Here is a 27649-nt window from a genome sequence, read left to right on the forward strand (position 1 = left end):
ATTGGGGAGCATGCTTTATGAGAATAGGTTGAGTGAACTTGGGCCTTTTTTCCTTGGAGCGGTACAGGATGAGAGGTGACCTCATAGAGGTGTATAAAATGATGAGAGGCATTGATCATGTGGATAGTCAGAGGCTTTTTGCGAAGGCTGAAATGGTTAGCACAAGAGGGTACAGTTTTAAGGTGCTTGGGAGTAGGTACAGAGGAGATGTCATGGGGTAAATTTTTTTTTACACAGGGAGTGGTGAGCGCGTGGAATGATAGGGTCTTTTAAGAGACTCCTGGATAGAACTTAGAAAAGTAAGGGCTATAGGTAACCCAAGGTAATTTCTAAGGACATGTTCGGCACAGCTTTGTGAGCCGAAGAGCTTGTATTGTGCTGTAGGTTTTCTACGTTTCTATGTTTCTAATATTAACAAAAACGTCAGACTCACAGATATTGCTGTTTCAAGGCAAAGTTAAGAGTGGATGGAGATGGGTTTCTTTCCATTGTGTGCTTCAAAATGTATCAAAATTAACCCAGACAGGAAATAATATAAAACAGCTCAAGACTTTTTCACAATACTGCAATTTTAAGCTAATTGGAGGAAAGTACACAGGGGGGGATTGGGGTGTATGGGATGTCCAGGGAAGCGTAGCCTCTGGTGAAGGATCTTGTCGTGTCCATTCTGGGGCAGCTGACTCATCTTTGGTCCACAATGGACACTCAGCTCTCATCTGTGGCTCCGAGCAGCTGTTTGCATGCAACATGGTCACACCCCAGTACACCAGTCCGACAGGCGGGCTAGACCAGGTGAGAGTAGCTGGTGCCTCATACCCACTGAGTTGGGGACATGCCTGAACCAGCATGCAGTCTGCTCTGGCAGACTGAGGGGAGCGGGGGATCGCGGAACCTTCACTGAGATCCAATGGCCAGGAAGGTGGCACTGTAACACTCCTTAGAGAACAAGGAGCACCACAAGGCACAGAAGACGTCACGGTTATCCACTGCAACCAGGGAAGACCCTAGTTTGTGACACTTGTTCATACCACTGGACCTGGATTTCTGAGGTCAAGAGTGGAACTGCCCAGTTTAACAGCTTTTCCACTTTAAGAACTCTCCTGCACAGGTTTTGTAATCGTCGGATATGATGGACAACCACTACTGGAGGATACAAGACCATAAGCTAGAAACGTAGAAAACCTACAGCACAATACAGGCCCTTCGGCCCACAAAGTTGTGCCGAACATGTCCTTACCTTGGAAATTACTAGGCTTACCTATAGTCCCCTATTTTTCTAAGCTCCACGTACTCTATCGCATCCGCCTCCACCACCGTCGCCGGAAGCCCATTCCATGCACTCACCACTCTGAGTAAAAAACTTACCACAGAACATTACAGCACAGAAACAGGCCTTTTGGCCCTTCTTGGCTGTGCCAAACCATTTTTCTGCCTAGTCCCACTGACCTGCACCTGGACCATATCCCCCCATACACCTCTCATCCATGTACCTGTTCAAGTTTTTCTTAAATGTCAAAAGTGAGCCCGCATTCACCACTTCATCTAGCAGCTCATTCCACACTCCCACCACTCTCTGCGTGAAGAAGCACCTCCAATGTTCCCTTTAAACTTTTCCCCCTTAACCTTTAACCCATGACCTCTGGTTTTTTTCTCCCCTAGCCTCAGTGGGAAAAGCCTGCTTGCATTCACTTTATCTATACCCTTCATAATTTTATACACCTCTATCAAATCACCTCTTATTCTCCTACGCTCCAGGGAATAAAGTCCTAACCTATTCAACCTTTCTCTGTAACCCTGTAACCCCTGACATCTCCTCTGTACCTCTTCTCGAGCACCTTAAACCTGTGTCCCCTTGTGGCAACCATTTCAGCCCCGGGGAAAAAGCTTCTGACTATCCACACGATCAATGCCTCTCATTACCTTGCACACCTCTATCAGGTCACCTCTCATCCTCTTTCGCTCCAAGGAGAAAAAGCCGATTTCACTCAACCAAGAGGAGCAGAAGTAGGTCATTTGGCCCATCGTGTCTGCTCTGCCATTCAATCATCCACTGATCCAATTCTTCCAGTCATCCCTGCCTTCTCCCCATACCCTATGATCCCCTGGTTAATCAAGAACCTATCTATCTCTGTCTTAAATGCACCCAATGACTTGGCCTCCACAGCCACTCATGGCAACAAATTCCACAGATTTACCGCCTTCTGACTAAAGTAATTTTTCCGCAACTCTGGTCAAACTGGGCGTCCTTCAATCCTGAAGTCATGCCCTGTTGTCCTGGACTCCCCTACCATGGGAAATAACTTTGCCATATCTAATCTGTTCAGTCCTTTTAACATTCTGTATGTTTCTATGAGATTCCCCCTCATTCTCTTAAACTCCAGGGAATACACCTCATACTGTAACCCTTTCATTCCTGGAATTATTCTCGTGAATCTTTGAACCCTCTCCAATGTCAGTATATTCTTTTTATAATAAGCAGCCTAAATCTGCACACAATACTCTAAGTGTTGTCTCATGAGTACCTTATAAAGCCTCAACATCACATCCCTGCTCTTATAATCTATACTTCTAGAAATGATTGCCAACATTGCATTCGTCTTCTTCACCACCAACTCAACCTGGAGGTTAACCTTTAGGGTATCCTGCACAATGACTCCCAAGTCCTTTTGCATCTCTGCATTTTGAATTCTCTCCCCATCTAAATAATAGTCTGCTCGTTTATTTCTTCCACCAAAGTGCATGACCATACACTTTCCAACATTGTATTTCATTTGCCACTTCTTTGTCCATTCCCCTAAACTATCTAAGTCTCTCTGCAGGCTCTCTGTTTCCTCAAAACTACCCGCTCCTCCACCTGTCTTTGTATCATTGGCAAATTTAGCCACAAATCCATTTATCCCATAGTCCAAATCATTGACATACATCGTAAAAAGCAGTGGTCCCAACATCGACCCTGTGGAGCTCCACTAGTAACCGGCAGCCAGCCAGAACAGGATCCCTTTATTCCCACTCTCTGTTTTCTGCCGATTGGCCAATGCTCTACTCATGTTAGTAACTTTCCTGTAATTCCATGGGCTCTTATCTTGCTAAACAGCCTCATGTGCGGCACCTTGTCAAAGGCTTTCTGAAAATCCAAGTCCACCATGTCTACTGCATTTCCTTTGTCTACCCTGCTTGTAATTTCCTCAAAGAATTGAGGAGGTTTGTCAGGCAGGATCTTCCTCTCAGGAAACCATGCTGGCTTTCGCCTATCTTGTCACATGCCTCCAAATACTCGGTAATCTCATTCCTAACTATCAATTCCAACAACTTCCCAAACCACTGATGTCAGGCTAACAGGTCTATAGCTTCCTTTCTGCTGCCTCCCACCCTTCTTAAATAGCGGAGTAACATTTGCAATTTTCCAGTCATCCAGTACAATGCCAGAATCTATCGATTCTTGAAAGATCACTGTGAATGCTTCCATAATCACTGGTGGAGGGGATACGATGGGGTCTTTTAAGAGTCTTTTGGATAGGTAGATGGAGCTTAGAAAAATAGAGGGCTATAGGTAAGCCTAGTAATTTCTAAGGTAGGGACATGTTGGGCACAAATCTGTGGGCCAAAGGGCCTGTGTTGCGCTGTAGGTTTTCTATGTTTCTGTGTTAGCTACTTCACCTGTTACGTTCTTACACAGAGTGGTGGATGCTGGAGTGCCCCGCCATTGATGGTGATAGAGGCAGATGCATAAGGGACATTTAAGAGACTCTTAGATAGGGATGTAAATGATAGAAAAATGGAGGAAGGAAGGGTTAGATTGATCTTAGAGTAGGTTAAAAAGTCAACACAACATGGCGGGCCAAAGGGCTCATACTGTGTTGTGATGTTCCATGTTCCCTCACCTTGCTGACGGCGCTCTCGGAGTCAAACTCGCCCTCCTGCATAGCGGTGGCCATTTTGTTCATGGTGACAATCACCAGGGTGCAGGACTGACGGAGGCTCTCATAGGGGCTGGCTACCCCTGCCCCATACACCTGGAACACAGCAGAGACTGTCAGAGATAGCCCTGAACTGGCCCCACTCCCCACTCCTCTCTTCCTGACACCTCCACCCCAATCTCTTCTCATCCCATCCATAACCACCCCCACCCCATACACTTGGGACACAGACACAGCGTCCCAGCTCCATCCCTCCACACCCTCACCCACCTTCCCCTGCCGCCTGCCCTCACCCTCCCCATTCAGTCAGCAGGCACACACCTGTTGTGTTGCTTTGATGGCCAGCTCCTCCAGCTGCTGGGAGGCAAGTCCTTCATTGTCAGGAAGGGGGGCGATGAGCTGGACCCCAGCAGCTGCCACTTCTTGTAGCACAGCTACCACCCGGGTCAGATGTCTGCGGCAGTCCAGCAAGGCATCATATACCTGTCATATAGAACAGACACCATCATCGCAACCCTATACTGTCACCCTGACACCAACACACCACCCGGCTCTGGAATCTGCAGTGTATCGTATACTAGCTGTCACAGAAATTTCCCTGACCTCCAACCTCTGACCAACACATCACTGCAACTTTGACCCCATGACCCCTGCTTTTCATCACTGACACCAGAAGACCATCCCCCCAATGATCCGTCACCAGTGCCCACACACATAATGCCCCTCCCACACTCCACCCCCCGAACCCCGTACCTGTGAGCCAAAGGTGAGAGCAGTGGGGGTCCCAGGGGCCCCAGTGCCGGGCATGCGTCGCCGCACCTTCTTACAGAACTGGCGCACATCACTGCATGAGGTGTCCAGGTCGCGTAGCAGCAGGGGCAGATCGGCAGCCTCCTGCCCCGCCTGTGGGGAGAGAGCCATCACTAGGGGCTGGGGTGGGTGGGTCAGACTTGTTGGGAGAGTCGGTCACGGGGGTCGAATGCAGGACGGGGTCGGTGTGTACGACAGACTGACCTGTAGCAGTGCACGCAGCCGGCCCACCTCCACCGCCATACAGTCCAGGGCACTCTGGGTAAACTGCAGGACACACAGAGCATGTCAGAAGGTCACCTCCCCAACCACCGACTCTGACCCTGCCCATCCCATCCCATGCTGGTGCACTGCCTCGGCACAGGCCTGTTCTTATCCCATGGGAGGGGAGGAGTGCAGGGTACTGAGGTCAAGGATGAGCCGATGTTCCCAACACTCCTAACCCCGATGTTCACATCTCCCACCACCAGCGTTCCAGCCCACGTCCCTGTCCTGACGTTTCCATTTCCCATTCCTAATGCTCCCACCGCCAATGTTCCTTTCTCCCTTCCCAGCATTCCCCCCGAAACTCCTGCCTCAACATTTCCATCCCCAGCATTTCTGTCCCCTGCCCCGATCTCCTGTCCCTTTCGCCCCGTTCCGACATTCCTGTCTCCCACCCCAGCATTCCTGTTACCCCATCCCGACGTTCCTGTCTCCCGTCCCAGCATTCCTGTTACCCCATCCCGAAGTTCCTGTCTCCCGCCCCAGCATTCCTGTTACCCCATCCCGAAGTTCCTGTCTCCCGCCCCAGCATTCCTGTTACCCCATCCCGACATTCCTGTCTCCCACCCCAGCATTCCTGTTACCCCATCCCGAAGTTCCTGTCTCCCGCCCCAGCATTCCTGTTACCCCATCCCGACGTTCCTGTCTCCCGCCCCAGCATTCCTGTTACCCCATCCCGACGTTCCTGTCTCCTGCCCCAGCATTCCTGTCTCCCGCCCCAGCATTCCTGTTACCCCATCCCGACATTCCTGTCTCCCGCCCCAGCATTCCTGTTACCCCATCCCGACATTCTTGTCTCCCGCTCCAGCATTACTGTTACCCCATCCCGACGTTCCTGTCTCCCGCTCCAGCATTCCTGTCCTCCATCCCAATGTTCCTGTCTCCTGCTCCAGCATTCCTGTCCTCTATCCTGACACTCTGGCCTGATGTTCCAGTCCCTTTCGCTCCCATTACGACATTTCTGTCACCCGACCCTGTCCCAAAGCTCCTGTCTCAATCACTGTACTCTTGCGGACAAAGCCCGTTTCCTGTACACTGTCTTCCCCTCATCTGGATTGGTAGATGCTCGCTGAGGTCGCTCTGCCCCAGATGCACGTCAATTGATCATCCTCTACCCCATCCCCTCCAACCCATAGAAGCAGAATTTGACCATCCAGCCCATTGAGTCTGCTCCACCATGATTTATTATCCTTTTCAACCCCACTCTCCTGCCTTCTCCCCATAACCTTTGACACCCTCAACATCTCAATAAACTCAGCTTTAAATATACCCAATGATCTGTCATTCACACATATCTGTGGTAACAGATTCACCACTCTGGCTAAAGAAATATCCCCAGCTCTGTCCTAAATGACTATCCATCTAATCCTTCTGTAGTCTCTTAGTCTCCCTGCTTATAACCATATAACAATTACAGCACAGAAACAAGCCATCTTGGCCCTTCTATTCAGTGCCGAACACTTACTCTCACCTAGTCCCACTAGCCCGCACTCAGCCCATAACCCTCCATTCCTTTCCTGTCCATATACCTATCCAATTTTACTTTAAATAACAATACCGAACACTACCTCAACACTACCTGCCCCTCCACCTATATTTATATTGTCTGCAAACTTGGCCACAAAGCCTTCAATTCCATCATCCAAATCGTTGACATATAACATAAAAAGAATTGATCCCAACCCAGATCCCTGTGGAATACCACTCGTTCTCGGCAGCCAATCAGAAAAGACTGCCTTTATTCCCACTCTTTGCTTCCTTTTCAATCAGTCACCACATTATCCATACTGGAGTCTTGCCTGTAATACCATGGGCTCGTAAGCAGCCTCATGTGTGGCTCCTTGTCAAACGCCTTCTGCAAAACCAACTACACAACATCAACCAATTCTTCTTTGCCTATCCTGCTTGTTGTTCCTTCAAAGAATTCCAACAGATTTGTCAGGCAAGATTGTCCTTTGAGGAGACCATGTTGACTATGGCCTATTTTATCACATCTCCAAGTACACTGAGACTTCATCCTAAAAAAATCAACTCCAACATCTACCCAGTCACTGAGGTCAGACTAATCAGCCTCCTGTTTCCTTTGCACTGCCTCTCTCCTTTCTTGAAGAGAATGGAGTGACATTTGCAATTTTCCAATCTCCTGAACCATTCCAGAATCTAGCGATTCTTGAAAGATCACTACTAACATCTCCACAACCCCCAAACCACTCCACAAATGTGATCCCCTCCACAACTTCAATCCCTTCGATCTCCATACCCTTAATCCCTACCGCAAACTCTCAATCCCCTCCATTTTATCCACCGCCTCGGCCTTTCCACGGCCTGCCTGCACTGCACCCTCTCTATAGCTGGACACTCTATATCCTCAATAATTTCTCCTTGGCTCCTCCCACCGTTCACTCAAGTGGGTCCAGCCTATGCCTGCCTTTTTATTGGCTACATGTAGCAGCCCATGTTCCAAGCCTACCATCGGCATCATTCCTCAACTCTTCCTATGCTATACTGATGACTGCATTGGTGCTGCTTCCTGCACCCATGCCAAGCTTGTCAACTTCATCAACTTTACCTCCAACTTCCGCCCTGTCCCCAAATTTATTCAGTCAAATTCTGACACCTCCCTTTCCTTTCTTGAACTCTGTACCCATCTCTGGAAACAGTTTAACTACTGATATCTTTTATAAACTCACTGGTTCTCACAGCTATCTGGACTTTTCCCACCTTGCCACTTGTAAAAATGCCACCCCTTTCTCTCAGTGCATCTGTCTCCACTGCATCAGCTCTCAGGATGAGGCTTCTCATTCTACAACTACAGAGATGTCTTTCTCCTCCAATGAAAGGGGCTTGGCTTCCTATCCTCCACCATCAACAGTGCCCTCACCCTCATCTCCTCCATCTCACGCACTTCTGTCCACATTGCATCCTCCCATTGCCACACCAGAAACAGGATTCCTCCTGTCATCACCTATCACCCTACCAGCCTCTGCATCCAGTACATAATTCTCCAGAACTATCTTCAATGCGATCATACCACCAAACACATCTTTTCTTCACCCCCCCACTTTTGGCCTTCCACAGGGATCACTCCCTATGTGACTCCCTTGTCCACTCATCCCTCCCGGCACTTATCCTTGCAAGCAGAACAAGTGCCCCTACACCTCCTGCCTCACTACTATTCAGGGCCCCATACAGTCCTTTCAGGTGAGGCGACACTTCACCTGTGAATCTTTTGGGGTCTTCTACAGTACCTAGTGGCTGGCTGGTAGCACAGTGGCATCAGCGCTGGACTTCGGAGCACAGGCTTCCGAGTTCGAATCCAGCCGGCTCCCTTGCACGCTTTTCACCCGTGCTGGGTTGAGCATTGAGCTAGCAACTCTGCCTCATAAAAACAAGAAAGCCTACCAAAAAAACCCCGCCATCACGACGGCGTCCCAGTGACTCCACTCACAGTTGAGGGCTTTCTTCTACAGTTCCCAGTGTGACCTCCTGTATGTCAGATTGGAAGACTGCTTCGTCGAGCACCCTCACCACAAAAAGCAGGATTTCCAAGTGGCCCAAGTATTCCAAGGGAATATTTCCTATTCCCATTCTGGCATGTCAGTCCATGAACTCCTCCACTGCCACGATGAGGCCACGTTCAGGCTGGAGGAACAACACCTGATGTACCGGCTGCAAGGCCTCCAACCTGACCTGACGGCATGGACGTCGATTACTCGAACCCCCTCCATTCCTCATTCTTGTTTCCTTCTCACACCACCTCTCCTTACCTGCCCATCCTTCCCTCTGGTGCTCCCCCCTTCACTTTCTTTCATGGTCTTCTGTATTCTCTTATCACATTTCCCCTTCTCCAGCCCTTTCACTAATCAATTTACAAACAAGAGAAAATTTGCAGATGCTGAAAATCTGAGCAACACATACAAAACGCTGGAGGAACTCAGCAGGCCAGGCAGCATCTATGGAAAAAAGTGCTCTCGGGGTTGGGGGGGGGTGTTCTTTCTGAAGGGTTTCAGCTCAAAAAGTTGACAGTACTTTTTTCCATAGATGCTGCCTGGCCTGCTGAGTTCCTCCAGCATTTTGTGTGTGTTTCACCAATCGACTTCCCAGCTCTTTACTTCACCCCCTCCCCCCCTCCCGGTTTCACCTATCACCTACCACCTTGTACTTCTTCCTCCCCTCCCCCCATCTTCTCACTATGACTTCTCCCCTTCCTTTCCAGTCCTGATGAAGGCTCTCGGCCCAAGAGTTGCCTGGCCTGCTGAGTTCCTCCAGCACAGAGGATGTGACTAAACACATTGATGAAGATAGAGCAGTAGATGTAGTGTATATGGATTTCAGCAAGGCATTTGATAAGCTACCGATGCAAGGCTTATTGAGAAAGTAAGGAGGCATGGGATCCAAGGGGACATTGCTTTGTGGATCCAGAACTGGCTTGCCCACAGAAAGCAAAGAGTGGTTATAGACGGGTCATATTCTGCATGGAGGTCAGTCACCAGTGGTGTGCCTCAGGGATCTGTTCTGGGACCCCTACTCTTCGTGATTTTTATAAATGACCTGGATGGGTTAGCAAATTTGCTGATGGCGGGCTGTCAGAGGTTACAGCGGGACATTGATAGGATGCAAAACTGGGCTGAGAAGTGGCAGATGGAATTCAACCCAGATAACTGTGAAGTGGTTCATTTTGGTAGGTCAAATATGATGGCAGAATATAGTATTAATGGTAAGACTCTTGACAGCGTGGAGGATCAGAGGGATCTTGGGGTCCGAGTCCATAGGACGCTCAAAGCTGCTGCGCAGGTTGACGGCGTAGGTAAGAAGGCATACGGTGTATTGGCCTTCATCAACTGTGGGATTGAGTTCAAGAGTCAAGAGATAATGTTACAGCTATACAGCTCTCACTTGGAGTACTGTGCTCAGTTCTGGTCACCTCACTTCAGGAAGGATGAGGAAAAGAATGCAGAGGGGATTTACAAGTGTAGGGGGATTCTCAGTAATGTTAACTGCTAATAATAAAATGGCTTCTCTTTTGTGTTTTAATGAAATTGATCGTGAGGCTTTTTCCCAGGGCTGAAATGGTTGCCACAAGAGGACACAGGTTTAAGGTGCTGGGGAGTAGGTACAGAGGAGATGTCAGGGGTAAGTTTTTCACTCAGAGAGTGGTGAGTGCGTGGAATGGGCTGCCGGCAACGGTGGTGGAGGCAGATACGATAGGGTCTTTTAAGAGACTTTTGGATAGGTACATGGAGCTTAGAAAAATAGAGGGCTATGGGTAAGCCTAGCAATTTCTAAGGTAGGGACATGTTCGGCACAACTTTGTGAGCTGAAGGGCCTGTATTGTGCTGTAGGTTTTCTATGTTTCTATGAAATGGCTTCTCTGTAATGTTAACTGATGAGGTAATGGTTTCTCTGTAGCTGCGATGTCTGGGTTATAACTACAGATAATGGGCAACTAACCAATGGAAGTCAAGTTATTCTATCTTGTATGTGTGGGAACCGGAGTTGACTGCGCGGGCCTTCATTGAGGAGAAGAGGAAGGATGTGTGTGGAGCACTCTGGTAGACCACCAGAGGTGGTCCCAGCCGAGGGTCGCCAGAGTTCGGAGAAGATCGATTTGTGGAAAAGAGACTTGGTTCAGTGAGCTCCAACGGATTTACTTGTGCAAAGACTGGTTAAAATCAACTAAAGTGGCACCTTTTTCTTTACTATTTTGCTTTTCTACCAACCACATCACAAAGTGTAATGTGATGTTAAATGATTATAAAGTGCAATCATTTGATCGCATATTGTGTACTCTCTGCTGCCTTACATCGTGGGTGTGTACCGGGGTGCATTACACAGCATCTGCACAAACGTGAGACACAGTTTGGTGGGCAGACAGTAATTTCCCCTAGACGAACAGGAGCTGATCGAGCCAAGTGTTTACACAAGGATGCTGCCTGGATTGGGGGGCATGTCCTATGAGAATAGGTTGAGTGAACTTGGCCTTTTCTCCTTGCAGCAACAGAGGATGAGAGGAGACCTGATTGAGATGTATAAGATGATGAGAGGCATCGATTGTGCGGATAGTCAGAGGCTTTTTCCCAGGGCTGAAATGACTAACACGAGAGGGCATAGTTTTAAGGTGCTTGGAAGTAGGTAGAAAGAAGATGTTAGGGGTAAGTTTTTTATTCAGAGAGTGGTGAGTGCGTGGAATGGGCTGCCGGCAATGGTAGTGGAGACGGGCCTTTTGAGAGACACCTGGATAGGTACATGGAACTTAGAAAAATAGAGGGCTATGGGTAACCCGAGGTAATTTCCAAAGTAAGTACATGTTTTCAGCAGTATTGAGGGCCGAAGGACCTGTATTGTGCTGTAGGTTTTCTATGTTTCACATTGTGTGTATTACTCTACTCTGCATTCTTTTCTAGTTCTCACTTGTACCCAATTTATCTCTTCTAATACTGAAACTACAATGATACCACAATCGCACGGCAGATCAGTGGTCTCACATTACAGAGACGTGAACCATGTTTTAAAGCATACTCGAATAGGTACATTGTCAAGAATGGGTTAAATCAGGAGTTCCCAAACTGGGGTCCACAGACCTTTCAGTTAATGACAAGGCAGAAAAACAGGTTGGGAACCTCCAATGTAGAGAGACATGGACAAATATTGGCCAATGGGACAGTTGTATTATTATGCTTCCTAGCAAGAATGTTAATTGTTTTTGATGTGTTATGGGTTCCAGTGTTTTTAAAGATTTGAAGAAATATTTTGCAGGATTTATTCTGATAGAAATGTTCAGGTGCATTGTGGTTAAGTGTAGCTAATGGTCCTCTGTCTTTAGTTGTGTTGCATCCTAGCTGTCTATGCCAATGATGTGCGACCTGAGAGTGGTATGAGTGGCCAGCATACTGTTGCCTGTGCAGCAGGATACCCCTCTCCATGCAAAGGAACGGCAGAGACTGATCCAGTCTGGTAGCAGTGGCATCGCAGGACTTGCAAATCAGTGCTGAACACAGGCTTGTCTTAAGGACTCAGCTCCAGAGTTTTTCTCAGGGATTACTCCCAAAGCCTTTCCCATGAGTGAGTACAGCTGCAAGACAATGGCGGTTTGAAATCGGAGCTTTCCTTATTGAAGAGCTGACAAGCCCCATCTGACTAAAGTGACTGGTTATCAGGCACCAGAAGCCTGCCTTTGTAGACAGCTAGTGGGGTAGTGACATCAGCACTAAACCGCACATTGTCCATCCATGCTGGGTTGAATGTTGAGCTAGCAAATCAGCCTTGTACACAGTCAAAAGCCAGGGAAGTGGCAAAGATGCTACCTGATGTGGACAGGCATGAAAAGGAACAAAAGCAACAGGCTGCCTTTGGCCCTTCTCTCAGTAAAAACGATTCTGCCAGGCTGAGGAGCTAAGCCATAAGTGAAGGCTAGGAGCTGGACCTGGTTGTCAGAGGCTATTTCTATGACACATGTCACAGGGAGCACTGAATAGGCAGTGGGAGCTTACCCCCACTGCCAACACCAACCGAGTGCAAGTGAATCATTCCAAAGATGTTGCTCACGTAGCTTACACAGACTGACAAGAGGATGGTGGGGAGGACGGCTGGAAGTGCAAAGAATTTGGGTCGTTTGCTCTGACAGTGCTGCGTCCTGCCATCCGAATATTGAACTGGCCCAGTATGAACGTACAACAATTCTGCACAATCTAAAGAGGACTGAAGGCCAGTTTCAGATCCCACTGTGTATAAACACCACAATCAACACAAACCGTTCAGCATCCCGTTTCCTGTGTATAAACACTAGTCAACACAAACCGTTCAGCTTCCTGTTTCCTGTGTGTAAAGACTAGTCAACACAAACCGTTCAGCTTCCTGTTTCCTGTGTGTAAAGACTAGTCAACACAAATCATTCAGCTTCCCGTTTCCTGTATATAAACACCATAACCAACACAAACCATTCAGCTTCCCGTTTCCTGTGTATAAACATCACAATCAACACAAACCGTTCAGCTTCCCGTTTCCTGTGTATTAACACTAGTCAACACAAACTATGCAGCTTCCTGTTTCCTGTATATAAACACCACAATCAACACAAACCATTCAGCTTCCTGTTTCCTGAGTATAAACACCATAATCAACACAAACCCTTCAGCTTCCTGTTTCCTGTGTATAAACACCACAATCAACTCAAACCGTTCAGCTTCCCGTTCCGTGTATAAACACTAGTCAACACAAATCGTTCAGCTCCCCGTTTCCTGTGTATAAACACCACAATCAACACAAACTGTTCAGCTTCCCGTTTCCTGTGTATAAACACAAACCATTCAGCTTCCCGTTTCCTGTATATAAACACAAACCATTCAGCTTTCCGTTTCCTGTGTATAAACACAAACTGTCCAGCTTCCCGTTTCCTGTGTATAAACACCATAATCAACACAAACCATTCAGCTTCCTGTTTCCTGTGTATAAACATCACAATCAACACAAACTGTTCAGCTTCCTGTTCCGTGTATAAATACCACAATCAACACAAACTGTTCAGCTTCCCGTTCCCTGTATATAAACACCACAAACAACACAAACCGTCCAGCTTCCCGTTTCCTGTGTATAAACACCATAATCAACACAAACCATTCAGCTTCCTGTTTCCTGTGTATAAACATCACAATCAACACAAACTGTTCAGCTTCCTGTTTCCTGTGTATAAACATCACAATCAACACAAACTGTTCAGTTTCCTGTTCCGTGTATAAATACCACAATCAACACAAACCGTTCAGCTTCCCGTTTCCTGTGTATAAACACTAGTCAACACAAACTGTTCAGCTTCCCGTTCCCTGTATATAAACACCACAAACAACACAAACCGTCCAGCTTCCCGTTTCCTGTGTATAAACACCACAATCAACACAAATCATTCAGCTTCCCGTTTCCTGTATATAAACACCATAATCAACACAAACCCTTCAGCTTCCTGCTTCCTGTGTATAAACACCACAATCAACTCAAACCGTTCAGCTTCCCGTTCCGTGTATAAACACTAGTCAACACAAATCGTTCAGCTCCCCGTTTCCTGTGTATAAACACCACAATCAACACAAACTGTTCAGCTTCCCGTTTCCTGTGTATAAACACAAACCATTCAGCTTCCCGTTTCCTGTATATAAACACAAACCATTCAGCTTTCCGTTTCCTGTGTATAAACACAAACTGTCCAGCTTCCCGTTTCCTGTGTATAAACACCATAATCAACACAAACCATTCAGCTTCCTGTTTCCTGTGTATAAACATCACAATCAATACAAACTTTTCAGCTTCCTGTTTCCTGTGTATAAACACTAGTCAACACAAACTGTTCAGCTTCCTGTTCCGTGTATAAATACCACAATCAACACAAACCGTTCAGCTTCCCGTTTCCTGTGTATAAACACTAGTCAACACAAACTGTTCAGCTTCCCGTTTCCTGTATATAAACACTAGTCAACACAAACCGTTCAGCTTTCTGTTCCGTGTATAAACACCAAATCAACACAAACCGTTCAGCTTCCTGTTTCCTGTGTATAAACACTAGTCAACACAAACCGTTCAGCTTCCTGTTTCCTGTGTATAAACACCACAATCAACACAAACTGTTCAGCTTCCCGTTTCCTGTGTATAAACACAAACCATTCAGCTTCCCGTTTCCTGTATATAAACATTACAATCAACACAAACTGCTCAGCTTCCTGTTTCCTGTGTATCAACACAAACAGTTCAGCTTCCCGTTTCCTGTGTATAAACACTAGTCAACACAAACTGTTCAGCTTTCTGTTCCGTGTATAAACACCACAATCAACACAAACTGTTCAGCTCTCCTTTTCTTGTGTATAAACACTAGTCAACACAAACCGTTCAGCTTCCTGTTCCCTGTATATAAACACCAAATCAACACAAACCGTCCAGCTTCCCGTTTCCTGTGTATAAACACCATAATCAACACAAACCATTCAGCTTCCTGATTCCTGTGTATAAACATTACAATCAACACAAACTGCTCAGCTTCCTGTTTCCTGTGTATCAACACAAACCGTTCAGCTTCCTGTTTCCTGTGTATAAACATCACAATCAACACAAACTGTTCAGCTTCCTGTTTCCTGTGTATAAACATCACAATCAACACAAACTGTTCAGCTTCCTGTTCCGTGTATAAATACCACAATCAACACAAACCGTTCAGCTTCCCGTTTCCTGTGTATAAACACCATAATCAACACAAACCATTCAGCTTCCTGTTTCCTGTGTATAAACATTACAATCAACACAAACTGCTCAGCTTCCTGTTTCCTGTGTATCAACACAAACCGTTCAGCTTCCTGTTTCCTGTGTATAAACATCACAATCAACACAAACTGTTCAGCTTCCTGTTTCCTGTGTATAAACATCACAATCAACACAAACTGTTCAGCTTCCTGTTCCGTGTATAAATACCACAATCAACACAAACCGTTCAGCTTCCCGTTTCCTGTGTATAAACACTAGTCAACACAAACTGTTCAGCTTCCCATTTCCTGTATATAAACACTAGTCAACACAAACCGTTCAGCTTCCTGTTTCCTGTGTATAAACACGAGTCAATTCAAACCATTCAGCTTCCCGTTTCCTGTGTATAAACACCACAATCAACACAAACTGTTCAGCTTCCCGTTTCCTGTATATAAACACAAACCATTCAGCTTCCCGTTTCCTGTGTATAAACACCATAATCAACACAAACCATTCAGCTTCCTGTTTCCTGTGTATAAACATTACAATCAATACAAACTGTTCAGCTTCCTGTTTCCTGTGTATAAACACTAGTCAACACAAACTGTTCAGCTTCCTGTTTCCTGTGTATAAACATCACAATCAACACAAACTGTTCAGCTTCCTGTTCCGTGTATAAATACCACAATCAACACAAACCGTGCAGCTTCCCGTTTCCTGTGTATAAACACCATAATCAACACAAACCATTCAGCTTCCTGTTTCCTGTGTATAAACATTACAATCAACACAAACTGCTCAGCTTCCTGTTTCCTGTGTATCAACACAAACCGTTCAGCTTCCCGTTTCCTGTGTATAAACACTAGTCAACACAAACCGTTCAGCTTCCTGTTTCCTGTGTATAAACACCAAATCAACACAAACCGTTCAGCTTCCCGTTTCCTGTGTATAAACACTAGTCAACACAAACCGTTCAGCTTCCTGTTCCCTGCATATAAACACCAAATCAACACAAACCATTCAGCTTCCTGTTTCCTGTGTATAAACATTACAATCAACACAAACTGCTCAGCTTCCTGTTTCCTGTGTATCAACACAAACCGTTCAGCTCCCCGTTTCCTGTGTATAAACACTAGTCAACACAAACCGTTCAGCTTCCTGTTCCCTGTATATAAACACCAAATCAACACAAACCGTTCAGCTTCCCGTTTCCTGTGTATAAACACTAGTCAACACAAACCGTTCAGCTTCCTGTTTCCTGTGTATAAACACTGGTCAACACAAACCGTTCAGCTTCCCGTTTCCTGTGTATAAACACTAGTCAACACAAACCGTTCAGCTTCCCGTTTCCTGTGTATAAACACTAGTCAACACAAACCGTTCAGCTTCCTGTTTCCTGTGTATAAACACTAGTCAACCATTCAGCTTCCCGTTTCCTGTGTATAAACACAAACCGTCCAGCTCCCCGTTTCCTGCCGTGTGTAACATGATGACCTGTGGAGCTGCTGACGTTCGTCATGTTCCTGCAACGTTTTGAGGGAGGAAGGGGCAGGGAAGTGAGGGGGAGGCAGCGGGGAACGAGTTTGGGGCAACAGAGTGAAGGAGGGAGAGGTTGTGCATGGAGGGTCAGTGCCGAGGAGGAGGCTCTCACCTTGATGTGGTCAGCCAGCTGCAGGGTGCAGTCCTCAGTCTGATCTGCCAGGTGGATGCTGTACAGGTGCTATGAGAAGAGAGACTGTCACTCATCCATCTCCTCCAAGCTCAGAGATGCTGAATGCGATGTGTTTACCCTGGGGCAGGGCGACACTGTGGGACACAGACTGACCCCCTCCTCACCACCCATCAGGCATACTGTGGCATTGGCCTTTACCTTAGGGGCGTGGTGGATGGATGTGTGGGACACCAACCGACCCCCTCTCCACCATCGCATGTCGGTCACACTACAATATGAGGGTTTCGGGGGGGTGGGGGAGCAGAGGACACAGACTGACCCCCCCCCCCCACTTCTCACCTGTCGGTCACATAGTGACGTGGGCGTTTATGCGGGTGAGGGGTAGGGGAACATTGTGGGACACAGTCGCCAGAGGGAGTCAGTGTGGTTTGGTGGTGAGGGTGGGGATCAGGGACCGTTCGGTAGAAGGCAATGGGGCGTGCAGCAGTGAAAGGGGAGCATGATGAGTGGATTTAAAGGGAGCTGGGAGTGGGAGGTGAAGTCTCAGTGGGTTCAGTGGGAGGGAAGAACAGGGCCCCCGGTGGGTTCTACGGGAAGGGGTGGGAAGTGAGGTCCCTCTGGGTCCAGTGGGAGGGTGGAACAGGGTCCCGGTAAGTCCAATGGGAAGGGGGAACGGGGACCCGGTGGGTCCAATGGGAGGGGGGGAACAGGGTCCCGGTGGGTCCAATGGGAGGGGGGAACAGGGTCCCGGTGGGTCCAATGAGAGGGGGGAACGGGGGTCCCGGTGGGTCCAATTGGAGGGGGGAACAGGGTCCCGGTGGGTCCAATGGGAGGGGGGAACGGGGTCCCGGTGGGTCCAATGGGAGGGGGGAACAGGGTCCCAGTGGGTCCAATGGGAGGGGGGAACAGGGTCCCGGTGGGTCCAATGGGAGGGGGGAACGGGGGTCCCGGTGGGTCCAATGGGAGGGGGGAACAGGGTCCCAGTGGGTCCAATGGGAGGGGGGAACAGGGTCCCAGTGGGTCCAATGGGAGCAGGAAATGGAGCCCTAATGGGTTTCAATGGGAGCAATAAATTGGGGCCCTAAGTGGTTACAAAGAGACCAGGAAATGGGTTGTGGTAGGTTGAAAGGGTGCTATTAATGGGATCCCCAGTGATTTCAAAGGGAATGGAACACGGGGTCCCAGTGATTTCAAAGGGAATGGGAAACAGGCTCCCCAGTGATTTCAAAGGGAATGGGAAACAGGCTCCCCAGTGATTTCAAAGGGAATGGAACACGGGGTCCCAGTGATTTCAAAGGGAATGGGAAACGGGGTCCACAGTGATTTCAAAGGGAGGGGGAAACAGGCTCCCCAGTGATTTCAAAGGGAGGGGGAAACAGGGTCCCCAGTGATTTCAAAGGGAGGGTGAAATAGGGTCCCCAGTGATTTCAAAGGGAATGGGAAGCGGGGTCCCCAGTGATTTCAAAGGGAGGGGGAAACTGGCTCCCCAATGATTTCAAAGGAAGGGGGAAACGGGTCCCCTGTGATTTCAAAGGGAACGGGAAACGGGGTCCCCAGTGGTTTCAAAGTGAAGGAGAAATGGGGTCCCCAGTGATTTCAAAAGGAATGGGAAACGGGGTCCCCAGTGATTTCAAAGGGAATGGGAAACGGGGTCCCCAGTGATTTCAAAGTGAGGGGAAAACGGGCTCCCCCGTGGTTTCAAAGGGAATGGGAAACGGGGTCCCCAGCGATTTCAAAGGGAATGGGAAACGGGGTCCCCAGCGATTTCAAAGGGAATGGGAAACGGGGTCCCCAGTGATTTCAAAGGGAATGGGAAACGGGGTCCCCAGTGATTTCAAAGTGAGGGGAAAACGGGCTCCCCCGTGGTTTCAAAGGGAATGGGAAACGGGGTCCCCAGCGATTTCAAAGGGAATGGGAAACGGGGTCCCCAGCGATTTCAAAGGGAATGGGAAACGGGGTCCCCAGTGATTTCAAAGGGAATGGGAAACGGGGTCCCCAGTGATTTCAAAGGGAATGGGAAACGGGCTCCCCAGTGGTTTCAAAGGGAATGGGAAACGGGGTCCCCAGTGATTTCAAAGGGAGGGGGAAACGGGCTCCCCAGTGATTTCAAAGGGAATGGGAAATGGGGTCCCCAGTGATTTCAAAGGTAATGGGAAACGGGCTCCCCAGTGGTTTCAAAGGGAATGGGAAACGGGGTCCCCAGTGATTTCAAAGGGAGGGGGAAACGGGCTCCCCAGTGATTTCAAAGGGAATGGGAAATGGGGTCCCCAGTGATTTCAAAGGTAATGGGAAACGGGCTCCCCAGTGGTTTCAAAGGGAATGGGAAACAGGGTCCCCAGTGATTTCAAAGGGAATGGGAAACGGGGTCCCCAGTGATTTCAAAGGGAATGGGAAATGGGGTCCCCAGTGATTTCAAAGGGAGGGGGGAAACAGGGTCCCCAGCGATTTCAAAGGGAGGGGGAAATGGGCTCCCCAGTGATTTCAAAGGGAGGGGGAAACGGGCTCCCCAGTGATTTCAAAGGGAGGGGGAAACGGGCTCCCCAGTGATTTCAAAGGGAATGGGAAACGGGGTCCCCAGCGATTTCAAAGGGAATGGGAAACGGGGTCCCCAGCGATTTCAAAGGGAATGGGAAACGGGGTCCCCAGTGGTTTCAAAGGGAACGGGAAACGGGGTCCCCAGCGATTTCAAAGGGAATGGGAAACGGGGTCCCCAGTGATTTCAAAGGGAATGGGAAACGGGGTCCCCAGTGATTTCAAAGGGAATGGGAAATGGGGTCCCCAGTGATTTCAAAGGGAGGGGGGAAACGGGGTCCCCAGTGATTTCAAAGGGAATGGGAAACGGGCTCCCCAGTGATTTCAAAGGGAGGGGGAAACGGGCTCCCCAGTGATTTCAAAGGGAGGGGGAAACGGGGTCCCCAGTGATTTCAAAGGGAGGGGGAAACGGGGTCCCCAGTGATTTCAAAGGGAATGGGAAACGGGGTCCCCAGTGATTTCAAAGGGAGGGGGAAACGGGCTCCCCAGTGATTTCAAAGGGAGCGGGGAAACAGGGTCCCCAGTGATTTCAAAGGGAATGGGAAACGGGGTCCCCAGCGATTTCAAAGGGAGGGGGGAAACGGGGTCCCCAGTGATTTCAAAGGGAGGGGGAAACAGGGTCTTGGTATGTTTAAAGGAGTGGAAGGCAATGTTTCAGTAAGTTAAAAGGTAGATGGAGGATGGCCGAAAGGGTAAGCGATGACATTGAAGTGGATGACAGGGAAGGGGCTGATGGTGATTGCTGGCAGTACCTGGTAGTATTTGATGGCCTTGGTCAGAGGCTCCACGTTGACTGTCTCGTCGAGCTGGTCTCGGTGCAGCAGCTCGATCAGGGAATCGAGTGACCTCTCGTGCACACTCATCTCTGCATAAAGGCTGCCAATCCGTTTATAAACATCCACGCTGCACTGTTCCAGGGCCCTGGGAACAGCAAATAATCAGCAGTCACAAACTTTGAGCCCTGACCCTGGGCACCTCTGATCCCCAACACCTATCCCTGTAAACTCCGGATCCTGGATCTCTGACCTTTGACCCATATTTAGAACATATGGTGGGACATCATAGGAACAGGCTCTTCAGGCCACAGTGTTGTACTGAACCAAATAAATTAGTGATCAAAAGGCCAACAAAGCTAAACTAATCCCTTCTACTTACACAGTGTCTATACCTTTCCATTTTCCTCACATTCATGTGCCTATCTAAAGTCCATAATGTATGTCTCCACCACCACCCACCATTCTCTGTGTAAAAAAACTTGCCCTTTCACATCTCCTTTGAAATTACCCCCTCTCACCTTAAATGCATGCCCTCGTGTACGAGACATTTCAACCCTGGGAGAAAGATATGATCTGTTTACTCTATACGTGCCTCTCAGAATCTTATAAACCTTTATCAAGATCTCCACTGCTACTGAGAAAACCCAAGTTTGTCCAAACTCTCATTATATCACATGCCCTCTAATACAGGCAGTATTCTGCTAACTCGCTTCTGCACCCTCTCCAGAGCCTCAACATCCTTCCTGTAGTGGGGGCAACCAGAACTGTATGCAATACTCCAGATGTGGCTTAATTAGAGTTTTATAAAGTTGCAACAAAACTTGGTGAGAAGATCCAGACGAGCAACGTTTGATGGTTCTGGGCCTGTACTCGTTGGTGTTTAGAAGAGTGCGGGAGGATCCCATTAAAACCCATGGAACACTGAAAGGCCGAGATGGAGTGGATGTGGACAGGACGTTTCCAATGGTGGGGGAGCACAACCTCAGAATGAAGGGTCATTTATTTAGAACAGAGATGAGGAAGACTTAAGACAGCGGGTGCTGAATCCGTGGAACTCATCGCCACTGTGGAGCCGCCATTAGGTTTATTTAAAGCAGATGTTGATAGGTTCTTAATTAGTCAGTATGTCAAAGGTTTTTAGAAGAAGGGAGGACTTGAGAGGGATAATAAATCAGCCACGATGAAATAACGGAGCAGATTCATTGGGCCAAATGGCCTATTTCTGCTCCCATGTCTTATGATCGCTTGAACTCAATTCCTTGACTAATGGGGTGTATGGGGTGTCAGAGAGAGGTAGCATCTCTGGTGGGGGAACATGTTGCGTCCTTTTCAGGCGGAGTGTCCACCTTTGGCCCCCACCTGGTACTCAGCTCTCACCTGTGGCTCCCCGTAGCTGTCTGCATGCGACAGCACTCACACCCCCGGCAACAGCTTCCACAAGCCGGCTAAACCAGGTGAGGGTAGCCGACGGGTGTCAAACCCTCGGTGAGATAGGGAGTTGTCTATCCCAGCACGTGAAGACAGACTCCGGCGGATTGAGCGGACAAGACCAATGGAAGGTCCAACGGTCAAGAAGGAGGTCTCTGCAAGCGTTGTGGAACACATACAGCACGATAAGATACAGATGATGTCCTGGTCATCCACTGCGCCTAGTCCCATCTTCAGCCGTCTCGACTCTTGTCTTGCCACGAGATCCAGATGGGAATTGGGAAGAGAGAGTGAGGCTGATGCTGTGCAACTCTCCCTCACTTAAATCCAAACCACGCGCTAGTCTCAACACTATCATCATCATAATGGTGTCGAGGTCTTCATCAACAATGATGGACAAACAACCTTGACTAATAAAGGCAAGTATAGCATACGCCTTCCTAACCACCCTAACAACCTGTGCAGCAACTTGCAGAGAGGAATGATTTTCCCACTGCTCATCAACAGTCCCGTAACAGTGAGGAATGATCTTCCCACTGCTCATCAACAGTCCCGTAACAGTGAGGAATGATCTTCCCACTGCTCATCAACAGTCCCGTAACAGTGAGGAATGATCTTCCCACTGCTCATCAACAGTCCCATAACAGTGAGGAATGATCTTCCCACTGCTCATCAACAGTCCCGTAACAGTGAGGAATGATCTTCCCACTGCTCATCAACAGTCCCGTAACAGTGGTACTGTTGCTTTACATTTGACCTACCAAGGTGCAACACTTCACATCTGGCCGGGTTGTGAGGGAAGGGCCTTAACCCAATCCCTGTTCCTACAGGACCTTTAACCCAGGCCATGAACTCTGAACAGTAGCCTGACTGTCACGGGGTATGAGGGGCGAGGTACTCACTGCTGGTATTTATGCAGCGTAGCCTGCAGCAGAGTGAGGGAATAGACGAGCCCAGCCCCGAAGCTCAGCTGTTCACCCGCAGCCCCTCGCAGCCCGGGACGCTGGCTGTAATCTTCGTTCAGCTCGAAACGTTCCTGAGCCTGCCTGCTGATCAGCTCAGCCTTGAGACAGAAATAGCAATTAGCCCAGCCGCTCCCTACCACCACAACCTCCCTCCATCTCCCTCCTCCCCACACCTCATACTCATCGCATCCGTACCATTATCATCCCTCTGCCTCACATTCCTCCCTCCCACTCCCTTCCCATCCCCACAGCCCACTCCTCCTCCTTTCCCCTCCACCTGCACATGCCCAACCACAACTCTCTCTGGCTCTACATCCATCCCCTCGCAATCACCTCCACTCCACATGCCCAACTCATCCCACCTCATCCTTCCCCTCCGTCCCACTGACTCCCTGTCCAATTCTCCCCATGATAAGCCACAGTCTGCATCCCCTCTCCACCCCCATGAGCCTCACCTACCTTGCAGATGAGCCGTGGGATGAGCAGGAGGACGAGGATGGAGTCATGGTCCCCACCGTGACGCAGGAAGAAATCGGGCATGAAGGAGGTGAGCAGTGAGACATGGCGGTTCGCCTGCTGAACTTCCATCTGGCGCAGTTCCATTTCGATTGCCTGCCGAGAGATGGGGTTCAGATATAGGACCACGTCACACACAGTCCAGGGGAGAAGGAGACACGGGTCAAGTTACACAAAGACCAGGGGGAGGAGGAGGTCAGCAATGAGATCATGTCACACACCATAAGACCATAAGACATAGCAGCAGAATTAGGCCATTCAGCCCATCGAGTCTGCCATTCCATCATGGCTGATCCCAGATCCTGCTCAACTCCATACACCTGCCATCTCACCATACTCTTTGATGCCCTGACCGATCAGGAAATGATCAACTTCTGCCTTAAATATACTCATGGACTTGGCCTCCACCACAATCTGTGGCAGAACATTCCAGATTCACTACTCTCTAGCTAAAAAATTCCTCCATAAATCTGTTCTCAAATGTCACCCCTCAGTTTTAAGGCTATGCCCTCAAGTACTGGATACCCCAACGATAGGAAACATCCTCTCCACATCCACCCTATCTAGTCCTTTCAACATTCCTAAGATTTCAATGAGATCCCACGTATTCTTCTAAATTCCAGTGAGTACAGGCCCAAAGCTGCCAAACGCTCTTCATATGTTAACCCCTTCATTACCAGAATCATCCTTGTGAACCTCTTCTGGATTCTCTCCAATGACAACACATTCTTTCTGAGAAATGGGACCCAAAACTGTTGACAATACTCTAAGTACGGCCTGACTAGTGTCTTACAAAAGTTCAACATTATCTCTTTGTTTTTAAATAAATGCCAACATTGCATTTGCCTTCTTTACCACAGACTCAACCTGTAAATTAACCTTTTGGAAACCTTGCACAAGGAGTCCTCTGCAACTCTAACATTTGAACCTTCTCCCCATTTAGATACAAAAATACAACTGCAGATGCTGTGGATCAAAGAATATGTACACAACGCTGGAAGAACTCAGCAGGTCAGGCAGCATCCGTGAGAAAAGAGTAGCCAACGTTTCCGGCCGAGACCCTTCATCAGTATCCCCATTTAGAGAATAGTCCACACTATTGTTCCTTTTTCCAAAATGCATTATCATGCATTTCCCAACACTGTATTCCATCGCCACTTTTTTGCCGATTCTTCCAATTTGTCTAAGTCCTGCTGTAATCGCATTGCTTCCTCAGCATTACCTACCCATCCACCTATCTTCGTATCATCTGCAAACTTTGCCACAAAGCCATCAATTCCATTATCCAAATCACTGACAAACAATGTGAAAAGTAGCGGTCCCAATCCCTGAGGAACACCACTGGTCACCGGCAAGCCACCAGAAATGGCCTCCCTTTATTCCTCTATCCATGCCAGTACCTTTCCTGTAATGTAATAGGATTTTATTTTGTTAAGCAGCCTTGTGTAAGGCACCTTATTGCGTGGAGCCACGTTACACACAGACCAAGGAGAGAGGGAGCTCCACACTGGGACCACATCACACACAGACCAGGGAGAGGGGGAAGAGAGGGAGCTCCACACTGGGATAACATCACACACAGAACAGGGAGACAGGGAGCTCCACAATGGGACCACATCACACACAGACCAGGGAGAGAGGGAGCTCCACAATGGGACCACATCACACACAAACCAGGGAGAGAGGGAGCTCCACAATGGGACCACATCACACACAAACCAGGGGGAGAGGGAGCTCCACACTGAGACCACATCACACACAGACCAGGGAGAGAGGGAGCTCCACACTGGGACCACATCACACACAGACCAGGGAGACAGGGAGCTCCACAATGGGACCACATCACACACAAACCAGGGGGAGAGGGAGCTCCACACTGAGACCATGTCACACACAGACCAGGGAGAGAGGGAGCTCCACAATGGGACCACATCACACACAAACCAGGGGGAGAGGGAGCTCCACACTGGGACCATGTCACACACAGACCAGGGAGAGAGGGAGCTCCACAATGGGACCACATCACACAAACCAGGGGGAGAGGGAGCTCCACACTGAGACCACATCACACACAGACCAGGGAGAGAGGGAGCTCCACACTGGGACCATGTCACACACAGACCAGGGAGAGAAGGAGCTCCACAATGAAACCAAATAACACACAGACCAGGGAGAGAGGGAGCTCCACAATGAGACCAAATAACACACAGACCAGGGAGAGAGGGAGTTCAGCAATAGGGCCACTTTCCACACCAACAATGGGCAAAGGGAACTTAGCTCTTGGTCCACGTCATACACAGACTAAGGGGAGATGGAGCTCAGCTATAGGTCCACGTCACACACAGACCAGGGAGAGAGGGAGTTCAGCAATAGGGCCACTTTCCACACCAACAATGGGCAAAGGGAACTTAGCTCTTGGTCCATGTCACACACAGACCAGGGAGAGAGGGAGCTCCACACTGGGACCATGTCACACACAGACCAGGGAGAGAGGGAGCTCCACACTGGGACCATGTCACACACAGACCAGGGAGAGAGGGAGCTCCACACTGGGACCATGTCACACACAGACCAGGGAGAGAGGGAGCTCCACACTGGGACCATGTCACACACAGACCAGGGAGAGAGGGAGTTCAGCAATAGGGCCACTTTCCACACCAACAATGGGCAAAGGGAACTTAGCTCTTGGTCCACGTCATACACAGACTAAGGGGAGATGGAGCTCAGCTATAGGTCCACGTCACACACAGACCCGGGGAAGGGGGAGCTCAATACTGGGACCACAACCAAGAGAGGGGTCCTTGACGAGGGGAGGGCCCTTGGTTTGCAAGTCCAAAGGTCATTGAAGGTCGTAGAAAGAAAAACAGAGGGTTATGGGGTAGTGTGGGTTTAGTACTTTTTTTAAGGATTATATGGGTTGGCACAACATGGAGGGCTGAAGGGCCTGTACTGTGCTGTAGTGTTCTGTGGTTCTATGGTGGCAGTTCAGGTAGATAACCTGGTGACAAGGCAAATGGGATACTAATCTGCGTTGGTGTGGTTCTGAGTACAGGAGCAGGGAGGTTACAAATCCTGGTCAGACCTCAGCTGGTAAACTGTGTACAGTTCTGGTCACCAAGTATCTGAGAGCCCTGGAGAGGGTGTAGAGGGGATTCACCAGGACACTACTAGGGGTGGAATATTTCAGTGTAAGGAGAGACTGGTGAGCTGCTTCTAATCTCATACACAGGGCGATGAGACGTGGAGGAGGGGTGGGGATACGGCCAGTGCGAGAAGTGGAGTTGACTGGCAGGAGAGCAGCCGTCACCTTACCTTAGCATGAGCCTTGGTCTCAGCGAACTTGATCTTGAAGTCGATGATATCGGGGGCTGGCTGCTGTTCCTGCTCAGCCGAAGCTTCCTGCTGGCTCATCAGCTCACGGTTCACCTCCTGGAACAGGGTCGAGTGTGGCAGGTCAACACACAGCAAACAGCGCAGGACAGGGGCCGGGTGTGGTGGGGGGGTTGAAGAGGGATCAATGGGGGGAGGGGAGAGAGCCGGGTAGCGGAGGGGGAGGGGAGAGAGAGCTGGGTACCAGAGGGGGAGGGGAGAGAGCCGGGTACCGGAGGGGGAGGGGAGATTGCTGGGTACCGGAGGGGGAGGGGAGAGTGCCGGGTACCGGAGGGGGAGGGGGAGAGAGCCGGGTACCGGAGGGGGAGGGGAGAGTGCCGGGTACCGGAGGGGGAGGGGAGAGAGCCATGTACCAGAGGGGGAGGGGAGAGAGCCGTGTACCGGAGGGGGAGGGGAGATTGCTGGGTACCGGAGGGGGAGGGGAGCGAGCCGGGTACCGGAGGGGGAGGGGAGAGTGCCGGGTACCGGAGGGGGAGGGGAGAGAGCCATGTACCAGAGGGGGAGGGGAGAGAGCCGTGTACCGGAGGGGGAGGGGAGATTGCTGGGTACCGGAGGGGGAGGGGAGCGAGCCGGGTACCGGAGGGGGAGGGGAGAGAGCCGGGTACCGGAGGAGGAGGGGAGAGAGCCGGGTACCGGAGGGGGAGGGGAGAGTGCCGGGTACCGGAGGGGGAGGGGAGAGAGCCGGGTACCGGAGGGGGAGGGGAGAGTGCCGGGTACTGGAGGGGGAGGGGAGAGAGCCTGGTACCGGAGGAGGAGGGGAGAGAGCCGGGTACCGGAGGGGGAGGGGAGAGTGCCGGGTACCGGAGGGGGAGGGGAGAGAGCCTGGTACCGGAGGGGGAGGGGAGAGAGCCGGGTACCGGAGGGGGAGGGGAGAGTGCCGGGTACCGGAGGAGGAGGGGAGGGTGCCAGGGCATAGTGTGTGTGGAGAGCCTTTGAGGACTCTACCTGCAAGTGTGAGGTGAGCTGTCGGTATTTGTGGATGGTTTGTTGGTAGTCAGCCACTGTCTCCTGTGCGGCCTCCGCCCGTCTCTGTGCCTCTCGCACACGTGCAGCGCCCAGGTCCAGCTGCTCACGCAGCTCCAGTTCCGTCTCCCGTGCATTTTCTTGCAGCTCGTCATTCATTTCGTTAATGGCCTCCTACAAGGTTGGGCGGGA

General features: G+C 49.6%; 1 protein-coding gene across 12 annotated transcripts in view; it reads right to left on the reverse strand.

The window, feature by feature from the left end:
- The window catches only part of LOC140726062 (dynactin subunit 1-like), a 225943-nt gene that overhangs the window by 38608 nt on the left and 159686 nt on the right, over positions 1 to 27649 (reverse strand). For all 12 annotated transcript variants that reach the window (XM_073041988.1, XM_073041983.1, XM_073041984.1 and 9 more), the window contains 10 exons: positions 27440 to 27631; positions 26417 to 26533; positions 23048 to 23200; positions 22526 to 22686; positions 20172 to 20340; positions 16867 to 16935; positions 4932 to 4994; positions 4671 to 4820; positions 4239 to 4400; positions 3882 to 4013 (listed from right to left, as the gene is read on the reverse strand). In XM_073041988.1, the coding sequence (XP_072898089.1) occupies positions 3882 to 4013; positions 4239 to 4400; positions 4671 to 4820; positions 4932 to 4994; positions 16867 to 16935; positions 20172 to 20340; positions 22526 to 22686; positions 23048 to 23200; positions 26417 to 26533; positions 27440 to 27631 (1368 nt within the window). The remainder of the gene's footprint in view (positions 1 to 3881; positions 4014 to 4238; positions 4401 to 4670; positions 4821 to 4931; positions 4995 to 16866; positions 16936 to 20171; positions 20341 to 22525; positions 22687 to 23047; positions 23201 to 26416; positions 26534 to 27439; positions 27632 to 27649) is intronic.

The sequence above is a fragment of the Hemitrygon akajei genome, chromosome 4, assembly GCF_048418815.1.
Source record: "Hemitrygon akajei chromosome 4, sHemAka1.3, whole genome shotgun sequence".
NCBI lineage: Eukaryota > Metazoa > Chordata > Chondrichthyes > Myliobatiformes > Dasyatidae > Hemitrygon > Hemitrygon akajei.